The sequence below is a fragment of the Bison bison genome, unplaced genomic scaffold, assembly GCF_000754665.1.
Source record: "Bison bison bison isolate TAMUID 2011002044 unplaced genomic scaffold, Bison_UMD1.0 scf7180017864244, whole genome shotgun sequence".
Classification (NCBI taxonomy): domain Eukaryota; kingdom Metazoa; phylum Chordata; class Mammalia; order Artiodactyla; family Bovidae; genus Bison; species Bison bison.
The window spans coordinates 3,332,116-3,344,136 of NW_011494816.1; the positions used below are offsets into that span (position 1 = coordinate 3,332,116).

General features: G+C 34.7%; 1 protein-coding gene across 8 annotated transcripts in view; it reads left to right on the forward strand.

Moving 5' to 3' along the window:
• The window catches only part of ZCCHC11 (zinc finger, CCHC domain containing 11), a 129,591-nt gene extending 120,843 nt beyond the window's left edge, over positions 1-8,748 (forward strand). For 3 of the 8 annotated variants that reach the window (XM_010847171.1, XM_010847174.1, XM_010847172.1), the window contains exons 27-30: positions 252-352; positions 2,914-3,361; positions 7,021-7,179; positions 8,110-8,748. In XM_010847171.1, coding sequence (XP_010845473.1) covers positions 252-352; positions 2,914-3,361; positions 7,021-7,179; positions 8,110-8,198 — 797 coding nt within the window. In that variant the 3' untranslated portion in view covers positions 8,199-8,748. Of the gene's footprint in view, positions 1-251; positions 353-2,913; positions 3,362-7,020; positions 7,180-8,020 lie in introns of all 8 variants that reach the window. The other 5 variants (XM_010847176.1, XM_010847177.1, XM_010847178.1 and 2 more) reach the window with 4 other exon arrangements.
• The last annotated feature ends 3,273 nt before the right edge of the window (positions 8,749-12,021 follow it).

The following is a 12,021-nucleotide window of genomic DNA, read 5'->3' on the forward strand; positions in this document are numbered from 1 at the left end:
TATACCTGTGGTGGATTCATTTTGATATTTGGCAAAAATAATACAATTATGTAAAGTTTTAAAATAAAATAAAAGTTAAAAAAAATTTAAAAATGAGTTGTTAAAAAGTTCTTTGCTAACATAATCATAGTTTAAAAGTCCAAGTTTGTAAAATCATAGATTTGAGACTGTTGTACTGAAGAAGGGAGTTTATTGATTACCATTTTTCTGTTATTTTATCTATTTTATTTCTTTTTGATGTCTTCTCTTAGCAGCCCAGCTGGTCCGCAATCTTGTAAATGCCCAGCAGGTGGCTGGTTCAGCCCAGCAACAAGGTGATCAGTCCATAAGGACTAGGCAGTCCTCAGAATGCGTGAGTACTCTGCTTGCAGATGGGTTGGTCTTGGCAGGAAAACAGCTAATTTTGGTGGGTGATAAGGTTGATCTTTGAGATTGGCAAATTCAGTCTTTCAGATTACACAGTGCTTTATAGAGATGTCCTTGCTAGGCACATCAGCTAGAATGAGCATTACTTTTGGAGTAATATAGATCTGAGTTTTAATCTATGGGCAAGATACTTAACTTCAGTGAACCTATTTCTTATTTATAAAATAAGGTAACTACCAAATAAGGTTGTTGGTTGGATTATAATAAAGTAATAACTTTAAGGTTTTAGGTTTTGCATAATGCAGGAATATGGAAGAATATTCTATAATGAAAGAACACTGTTAATTAAAAATAGACCCCAAAATTGAGATGTATTAAGGATTTAGTACTGTTAAGGCAGTGCATGCATGATACTTCATTTGCTTGAAATTTTTTGGCTTCTCATCGCTGATATGGATACCTAGTGAAATGTATCCTGTAAAAGACAGAGTATTTAATTAGATTTCTGATTCACAGGTTTCATGTTATCTTTGCTGAGTTGCTCTAACCTTTGTCTAAATATGTATTCACCTTGTACATTTTAAATTAGGTAAATACTAATTGAATGCTTATTCTAAATCTGACACTGTGCTTTAGTGCTTCACACCTGTTATCACATTTAATCCTTCGAATGGCCATGTGAAGCAATAGGTATTGGTATGATCAAATTTTACAAATTGGGAAGCTGAGAATAAGAGAAATTAAAAGATTCAAACACAGGTCTACATCACTTCAAAACTGTTAACTATTAAACATGCTAAATCTGATGTGATCTGTGTTTTGGAAAAAAATTCTTAGAGCATTTGAAGAACAATAGTAGAACTTGTCTTAAAAAAACATTTAGGATCCCACTAACCCTACCTCCAACACTTGAATATGTACCACTATGGGTCTGACATTTTCATAAAAATTATATAATAACAATTATATTACAGTAACAACATTTATTGATTGCTGTTTGCTATCTATGCATCTTTCCTGTTTCTTCTTATTAAATATTTTTAAAATACTGAAAAGGTATAGAAAATGATAAACATCCATGCACTACTACCAGGCTTTAACAATTCTCAATGTTTTCTTATTTTGGTTTTATTTAAGTGTATCCACAGTTGACAACTCCTATGCATTCCTCTTGGATGCTGTTCCCTTCTTAAAACTTTCCTACTATCCCTTCCTTGCTACTAAAATGTATCTACTATTCTGAATTTGGTGTTTATGTTTTTGACATATATTATTGTAGTTAATCTTCACAAAAACCTATGATGTAGATTCTATTATTTATACTTTACAGGTGAAGAAACTGAGATTTAAGTTTGTTGCCTGAGGTCAATAAACACTTGGAACCAGAAATTGTATCCTTAGGTTCTGTTTCCAAAACCTGTGCTCTGACCACTTTGCTATGGTGCCCCTAACTCTCATCCTCTACTTCTAGCACTCACCCCACCTGAGACTGGGTAAGAGTCTGACTAATGGACTTTGCAGTTCAAGGTCTCACAAAGCACTTCAGCTTCAACATGTCTAGAATGTAGCTTATATTTCTTTCCAACTTCCCAAGTTTGCCTCTTGCTCCTGTCTTCTCCATCTCATTGAATGATCTCACTGTCTCTAGTTTCCTGCCACTACTACTTTTCCCTCAACCTCCGCATCCAGTCAGTCACCAGGTCCTATTGTTTCTATCTATAAAAAATAGTTCACATCCATTTGCTTCCCTAGCCTAGGTAACTGTCATTTCAGATTCCAGTTACTTTAAAAGGCCATGTGCTTTTGTTTCTGTATACCTTCAGTTATGTTGTTCTCTAACTGAATCTTCCCTTCTCCTTTTTTTCTACTCTCTTTTATCATATTGGTTTCTATATAAGTATCAGCTTAAAAATCGTTTCCTTCAGGAAGATTTCCTTAATTTCCACTTGCTTTCATCTTGTTTTCTCCTCTTCTCCCAAAGTGGGTTTAGGTATTCCTGCTCTGGGATTTCATTATACATTATACAGTCTTTATCATAGTAATCATTATATTTTATTGTGATTGCTTATGTAATTTTTATCTGTTCCTCCTCTTTTTCCTTATTGACTTTAAGCTTCATGAGGGCATACATGTTAGTATTTTATTTTTAATACCTAGAACAATGCCCAGTACATAACTGACACCCTGTAAATGTTTGTTGAGGAGCTAAATGAAAGTCAGTGTGAGATACTTAGATGTAAACTTCTAGTTACAGTTGGAGTTGTGGGTTCTATGTGATAAGTATGTTGTCTGGACTTTGTCTTCTTTGGGCAATAAAAAGATTTATAGATAAAACCTATGTGAGAGAGGGTTGAGAACCTTGGGAAAAACTCTACCTTCATATAAAATGAGGTTCTGTTATTATCTGTTAGTATGTATATCATAGAGTTCTGTTTATAGTATTCTGATGAAGTAACTCCATAGTTTTATATTTTTATAATTTCTGCTTTTATAAAATTAAGATGTTCATAAATTAATTTTAAAATATATCTTTTTTTTTCTCTGCAGTCTGATTCGCCATCTTATTCTCCTCAGCCCCAGCCATTTCCACAGAACTCTTCCCAATCCACTGCCATTACCCAGCCTCCATCCCAGCCAGGATCCCAGCCCAAGCTTGGCCCACCTCAGCAGGGAACCCAGCACCCCCATCAGGTCCAGATGCCTATGTATAACTTTCCTCAGTCACCACCAGCTCAGTATTCTCCCATGCACAACATGGGATTGTTGCCAATGCATCCCCTCCAGATCCCTGCCCCGTCCTGGCCTATTCACGGCCCAGTGATCCATTCTGCACCAGGCAGTGCGCCCAGCAATATTGGCCTGAACGATCCCAGCATCATCTTTGCACAGCCTGCTGCCAGACCCGTGGCGATCCCTAGCTCCTCTCATGATGGACACTGGCCCCGTACTGTGGCTCCAAATTCCCTGGTGAACAATGGTACAGTGGGGAATTCGGGTAACCCTTTCTTCTCTTCTTTTGTATCTTTCTGTAGAAAGGTTGGATGAATTGTATTATTGGTTGAACCTGGGGAGATAAATTTGAGTAAAAAGATGGCAATCATTATTTGTGGAGTGGGGAGCATAAGGTAAGGTGAAGAGTATGGGCTATGGATTCAGACCACCTGGATTTGAATTGTGGCTCTGCCATTTATTATGTGGCATCAGGCATTTGCTTAATCTCTTTGTACATTGGTTTCATGTGTGAAATAAGTGTGTATTAATAGAACCTAACTCTCAGGAATGTTGTGAATATTAAATGAGATAATAAATATAAATGTTATTATTTTAAAATTTCATTACAGTCTCATTTGGTGTAGGTATTATTAGCACTTATTTTTACAGTTGAGGAAATTGTGAAGAGTTAAAAATAACTGTCATGCTGTCATAATCATAGTAGATCCAGGATTTAAACTTAATTTCTTTCTTTAAAACCTGTAATCTTTGCTTTGGACTCTTACTGTCTCCTTACTTACTAAGAAGCAGTTTTCTAAAAAGAAAAAGATTAGTAACCCTTTATAGCTTAAGAAAGAATAGTTTTTTTTACTGATATTTAAATAATGCATATTCTTTGTAGAGCATTTGAAAAGGAAAAAATAAACCATCTATAATCTTAATTCCTGGGTAGAATTGTTCAGAAGTATTTTGGTTTATTGCTAGCCAGTCATTTTTTTCATTTTTATGTATTTAAAAATAGTTGATAAATGCTGTTAAACTAGTTTTACATTATATTTATTTTTAAAACTTTTATCATGGAAAACTTGAACACGAAAGGAGAGAGTTAAGTATAACCCTCCCATTACCCGGGTTTAAGTTATCTATGTTTTCTATTTATTGTTTGTGATTCTTCTGTAACTTACTGTCTGTGATTCTTTTCCTTATTAACTACTTGGTTATCCTCATATATTGTTTGTAGAGGAAATGTAGAATAAAAGCTTGATTATTTACCTTTATAAATTTTCAGAATAATTTTAGTGATAGTTTTAAATCAATATATGTTTTCTTAAAGCACTGTAATGGAGGAATCTCTGACCTCTTTTGGAATAATACAGATAGTATATTTTGCTGAGCAGAAATTCCAGAATGTGGAACTCATTTAGATTTCAAGGATCAAAGGATATATGTCATACATGGCCATTCTAATGTGGCCTCTGCTTTTCTCATTCAACGAATGTTTATTATATGCATGCCATGATAAACACTGTGATAGTCACTGAGTTATATAACCATGAAGACAGACACATGCTTTGCCTTTTGATATATTGATTCAGTTTGAACAGTTTTAACTTCTTCCTCTCTCTACCACTAGTTGATCTCTGTTTTAGCCTTAATGAACTAATTAATTAACACCCTACAGACACACCATGCTCTTACCCCTGATTATTTACTTAAGTGGTTGGTTCCCTCTGCCTGGAATGTCCTCTGCAATAACTCTCCTGTTCACTCTCGCCTCCTTCTGCATTTCTCCAAAAGCTTAGCTAACTTACTTATCCTTCATTTTAAAATTTGGATCACTTTCTTTAGGAAGTCTCTAATTCTTATAGATCCTCTCCTCCAATTGTATTAGGTATTCTTTTCTCTCCTCCATGTTTCCTTAATATCCATATTATAAGACCTGTCTTACTGTGTTGAAATTGCCTGTTTACTTGTCTGCATAATGCATTAGACTGAACTTTAAGAGATTGTAAATTGTTTCTTGTCTATCATTGTCTTCCTAGTGTCCAGTATAGTGACTGTTGTCAGATAGATGTTGTTTGTATACTTCTATTATATAATAAACTATTACTCAACAAAAAAATTTATTATTTGTTGGATGGGTGTACAACTTCTAGTTACTATTACTGCTAAAATTAACATTATGTTAAAAATGGAAAAACCAGATGGGGATACATTAAAATGATAATAGTGTTTGCGTTAGAATAGGGGGTTGTATGAGTGTGTCCCCCCATTTTTCAAATTGTCTTTAATGGTAATTGTTCAGACTATCTCGAATTACAAAAATATTTGGTTGTGAAAAACGACCAAGAGAGATTGAACTATATCCTAAAAATACTCTTTTATGTAAAAATGTTTCTCAGTTAGTAAGGATTTCAGTGATGTATACCCAGTCTTATTTTTTGTAAACTCTGAGCTCTGTAGCTTCAGCTCTCAGTTGTAACTTGGCTTTACGAACTTGCAGTGAACCAGCTGCTATGTTTACTAGCTACCTCCTAAGAAGACCAAGCTTGTAGGAGTGTGGCTAGTATGGGTTTTGGTTTTCTTCTTCCCTATCCTGTCCCTCCTAACTTCCTGCTAGGAAGTTTAGTAAATAAGGGCCAGTGTCTTTCAGATTATTTCCTGCCACATTTTGATCCTGAATGAGAAAAGCCTCCAGAAATGATCCAGAAGATTCAGGGGTTACTGCATTTTGAAAGACTTACTCTAAGATAGGTAGGGGTGGTTTGCCGTAGAATAGGACTCATGTTTGGTTTTTTTTTTGAGTTCCTGGTTATATGCCAGAATTTGTGCAGGCCACTTTATTTTTGTTATCTTATTTAATCCTCATAACAACCTGGGGTTCATAATTAAACTTTAGTAATTTTTGTAATTAGTATTTGAACTTAAAGTTGTTTGGCACCAAGGCCTGTTTTCAACCATTTCACCACAATGTCTCAGCTTCTAACAGAATCTTCCAGGCCAATATATAATTGATTCTAGGATAATTGGCAGTGTCTTTATGATAAAATGTAAGCTGCTTAATGACATACTAAGGTTCTTTGAAATATAAATTCTACCTACCTGTCCAGCCTTTCCTCTTACCACTGCTTTCCTTTGCATTTGTCTCTGTATTGCCAATTGTTTTGCAGCTTCCCAAACTTGTACTTTCCTGCTTCCTGGCTTTTGAACACACTATTCCTTCTGTCTGAAATTCCCTCCCTCTCCCATTTTGCCTAACGTGTTTCTTGTCTTTTAAAATTCAATTTAGTCAATCATTTTAGGAAAACTTTCTCTGTCTTTGAACAGTTGGATTAGTCCCCTCTTTAGACACCATCACCAATCTGTTACAGCGATTACCCATATTATTGTATATGTCTTCTTAAGTATTTCCTTTATGAATAATTTAGGAACAGTTACAGTGTTTATTCCTTAAAAGTTTTTTTGGTTAACATGTATACACTGTACATAATACATATATTGACATGTACATTATTGATATATATATATACACACAAATTGATATGATTTACACTGTTAATATATAGTATTAATTGTGTAGATATGTCAACCAAAAAAACTTTTAAGAAATAAAACACTGTAATTGTTCTCAAATTATTCCTAAATAAGACATTTAGATAACTAATGAGAACCTACTGTATAGCACAGGGGACTCCACTCAGTGCTCTTTGGTGATCTAAATGGGAAGGAAATTTAAAAAAGGGTATATGTGTAGCATATAGCTGATTATAAAGCAACAATACTTCAATAAAAATTTTTTTAAAAATTTGGGAGGAGGATATCCTCTGCATTTAGCATATTTCTTGGTCAGTGATGACCCATAAATCTTTGTGGAATGAAGGGATGTTTGAATGAACAAGGTGATGTTTTAACATATATCTCTCCTTTGTTCTTGAAATGCAGAGCCAGGATTTCCAGGACTGAATCCTCCAATTCCCTGGGAACATGCACCACGACCCCATTTCCCTCTTGTCCCAGCTTCGTGGCCTTATGGTTTGCATCAGAACTTCATGCATCAGGGAAATGCCAGATTCCAGCCCAACAAACCTTTCTATACTCAAGGTACCGTTGCTTACATATTTGTTACAAGGCTGAGTGGGTTTTGTTCTGGGACAATGGAGCCTTTGTAAAGGCCAGGATCTGGGAGTGAAACTTCAGGAATTCAGTAAATATTCATTGAGAGAGCATACTGTATGTCAGATAGTGCTAGATGCTTACTGCTCAAGCAGAATTAAATAATAACACCTACACTTAATACATATTTTATTAGGAAAGCTAGACATGTAAAACAGACAAGGATAGGAGCTTAGAGGAATCCATTAACTTTGCCCTAGCAGAGAGAACAGAATATGGACACCAGGGATCAAACTGCCTAAGATTTTGACATTTGAATTAAGTCTTGAAATATATGGAATTTTTTTCCCTAGAGATTGTGTAGAGATTAGAGAAGAGTGTTCTTAGCTGAGGCAAAAATATACGCAAAATCACTGAGTTTTGCCTCAGTAAAAAGAATAGGAAAAAAGAAAAAATAATAGTAGATGAGGTAAATGGAAAAATGTGTAGGTAATGAGGCTAGAGAAGGTCAGCTGAGGTCATATTATAAAGGAGTTTGGATTTAGTTTAGTAAGCAATGGAATCTAGTAGAATTTTTGAGTTGAGTAGTGTAATAGTTTGTTTAGTAAAACTGAGATTTGAATGACATTTGAATTGATTATATTGTTGGTACTTATGTACCAGTAATGGCTTTGATCTAAGTAATGAATAGCATATTATCTAGTCTTATTTGCCTCCACAGTATCTCAATTCAAATAGGGAATGTCTAGGGGGAAAAAGTTAATTCTAAGTGGTTATCAGGTAAATAGGCACAAGCCTTTCAGTTTCCTGTCTGTGTTGTGTCCAACAGACAGATGTGCCACCCGTCGGTGTAGAGAGCGTTGTCCCCACCCACCAAGAGGAAACGTGTCGGAGTAATGCAAGTCCATTTTCTTTCAGCTGGTCTACAGATGCACAGCAACCAGCCAATCCTGCTGTCTCAAGGGTATCCGTACCTCAGTGTCAGTTACATTCAGCAGAAAAAGTGACATTTAATGGAAAATAAAACAAATCAGGTTCTGATTTAAAATTTTAACATTTAGATAGCTTATTTAAATTCTAAGACTGTTTTTAAAGACTGTATTATTTGTATATAAATATGAACTATAGTTTTTACTAGTATCACCAAATTGGGTGATACAAATTTCATCTATTTTATTACCCTATTTTTAAGGGAATTTTGTTTTGTTTAACCTTGATGAATTGTATAAAGAGAGAATTTAAAAATTACATTCTTTATTTTCTATTAGCTGTATTCATACTTTGGTTGCTTCAGACTTTATATATATTGTTCTTAAGAATTAGGAAAGACTTTCATGTGTTTTAAATTTGTCACTTCTATTCTTTACAGAACCTTGTAGTGCCAAAAACTTTTTAAAAGGTAAAAAAATAATAAAATAAAACCTCAAGATTGAAGATTTAGAATTTCTTTTACATTCTTGTATATTGAAAATATTCATACTTGAACAGAAATTTGCTTTTGTCTGTATTTGAAGTAATTCTATTTTAAGTTAATAAATCTTTTTGACAAGAGTCAAATTTGGTTAATTCATCTAGTTGTTTAGATGATAGGAATATAATGTTACAATTCAGAGATTTTTTTTAAAGCATTTATTTATTAGGCTGCACCCTGTCTTAGTTGTGGCATGTGAACTCTTAGTTACTACATGTGGGATCTAGTTCCCTGACCAGGGATTGAACCCAGACCCTCTGCATTGGGAGTACAGAGTCTTAGCCACTGGACTACCAGAGAAGCCCCAGAGATTTGTTTTTCTCCCAGTGAATAGACTATTCTGAATCACAGACTTAATTTTAGAAAAAGATCTAAGAATCTTTTCACTTTATTTTATTGGATCTTCACAACACCCATATGAGATTGATAGAAGCAGATACTATCTCATTTTATCATTGAAAAAACTGGAGGTGCAAAACAAAATGAATTCTAAAGTTAGGACAGTTACATGTTGGGAATCAATTTGAAACAGGTCTTTGAAGTAGAGTTTTTAAACCATTGAAACGGACACTGACAATTAGAATGGAGGGAAGGTAATTCTTATTTACTGAGGAACTAACATATGCCAGACTGTTTTGAGTCCTGTATTACTGGACTCAAAGTACGCTTTGGAAGGATGGTGTTTACCAATAATACCTCGTGATCAGTGATTATAGTTGGATTTCAAGCTTGTGTTGGTGGTGGTGTATTTAACAGTTCCTGGTACTTTACGTTGAAGTGAGGTCATCTTATATGAACAACTGAGAGAGACTTGCCAGAGATTTCAGACTAAACGATGCTATAGATTTATTTGGAAATCTGCAGAATAAGTAAATACAATGTCTTTTAAGAACAGTGTATTATCTTTCTTCTGCTTCCTCACAGATATGTGTTCCTTAAATAGGAGAGCACGTGGGCTTTTGCCACAGTTCCAGTATGGAAGGGAGATGCTTGAAATCTATTGCAGGTGGTTGGAAGGCTTTCCTGCCGTATTTATAGCCTTGGAAAGGAATTTATTAAATGTTAAGCTGTTAGTTTTTCATATTAAAGCTTCAGCATGCCTTGGCGATCATTGTGAATTACTATGCTGTGCACCTGGAACTAACATAGTGTTGTTGGTCAGTTAAACTTAAAAAAAAAAAGCTTCATTCACAATCTCATGGAATCCTCCTAAGTGGTGGAGTTTAGCTTATTGTTTTTGTTAATGATGAGATAGGTAACTGGCCCAATGTACACTTTTCTGTTAAAATATGACTTAAGATAATTCAAGATTTTTCTTTAAAGTCAGTGTTCTAAGCATTTCATGTCCTTTCAGGTCTTAGAGAATAGAGTGCTGGTTTTTCTGTTCTACTTTTGTACATATTTTAAATATTCATTAAAAAGAAAATGATTTGAGAATTCCCTGGTGGTCCAGTGGTTAGGACTCTGCACGAGCACTGCCAAGGGCCTGGGTTCAATCCTTGGTCGCGGAACTAAAATGCCAAAAGCTGTGCAGCGCAACACTCCTCTTGCCCCCAAAATTAATCTGCAACAAGAGACTGCCCCAGTTCAGCCTTCCTTCTCTAAGGTAGGTAGTATACTATCTGGCAAAAGGTATTTATGGGGCAATAAACCCCAGTCACCTAAGTTTCACTTATATAACAGTGTTCCTATGTAGTAATTTTCAGCATTTCACTTGTCCTTCCTTCAGTAATTGCTAGTATTCAATTGTAGAACTGTTCCAAGTTGAAAAATAGAAAATTTGTTTGTAATTTATGTGGTAGTAGCTGAGTTTTACAATTTATAGACTTTTCATATAAACTATAAAATTTATTATGAATTCAAATCTCTTGTAGATCAATTGAAAAGTCTGAAATTCAGTCTTCTGCAGAGAATACATATACACGCTTAAGATCACATTGCTTTGAAATTTTTGTATAGTGTTCAATCACATGGAGTAATTAACATTTTCCTTTGCCATTAAAGATTATTTAAAAATATGAACAATAACATACTATATATTCATTCAGTCCCCTGCAGATAAGACATTTCTGCTGTTTCCAGCTCTTCTAATTTATAAAATATATATGTAAAATGATGATAGGATAGGCTACTCTTGTATTTGGTTATAGTCAGCTCTCAGTATCCAGAGAATTGGTTCCAGGATCTGTGGCAGATACCAAAATCCACAGGTGCTTAAATCCCATAGTTGGCCCTCCATATCCACATCTGCAGATTCAGCCAATTTTGGATCATGTAGAACTGTAATGTTTATTGGGAAAAAATCTGCATACAAGTGGACTCATGCAGTTCAAACTCACATTATTCAAAGATCAACTGTATTATGGTGAAATTTTTTTTTTCAAATTAACATTTTATTATAAATGAAATATCTCAATTTTTATGTCAGTTTTTTATAATACTTAATTCTTTATTTTGTTAACTATTCTGTTAGCATTGTTTTTTATTTATCTTGTATATTCAAGATTTATAATATAACCCATTTCAGTATTAAATGAGTGATTTAAATTTCACTATTAAATAATCATAAGAAATCAAAACAGATGCTAGGAAATTATATTCAATTGAACATTAAAAGCATAATAACCCAGAGAGAAACAGCATTTATTCACAAACTATAGATCTTGTGATAAAAGAAATGATAATTTACCTTTTAGGCAAAAACAAATCTTAAATGGCAATTATCACTGCACTTTAAGTCAGAATTTTTATTTTTTTAATATAAATTATTTTAATTGGAAGCTACTTTACTATAAATGGGATTATTAGATAAAAAGGATAAACCTCTGGTGGCTCAGAGGTTAAAGCATCTGCCTGCAATGCGGGAGACCTGGGTTCGATCCCTGGGTTGGGAATATCCCCTGGAGAAGGAAATGCAACCCACTCCAGTATTCTTGCCCAGAGAATCTCATGGACGGAGGAGCCTGGTGGGCTAGTCCACGGGGTCACAAAGAGTCAGACATCACTTTCACTTTCAGGATAAGCATTCAAAGGTTCCTGCTGTGCTATGCTAAGTTGCTTCATTGTGTCCAACTCTTTGCCACCACATGGACTGTTAGCCCTTAAGGCTGCCCTGTCCATAGGATTTTCCAGGCAAGAATACTGGAGTGGGTTGCCTTTTCCTGCTCCAGGGGATCTTCTGGATGGAAGGATCTAATCCATGTCTCTTACACTGACATTTCCTGGCGGGCAGGTTCTTTACCACTAGCGCCACCTGGGAAGCTACATACTACAAAATTGCTGTATTGTCAAAAAGTGGTTACTAATTTGCAATTCCAAGAAACAATATATAAAATGTGTTGATAAGCTTATAAAAAAGC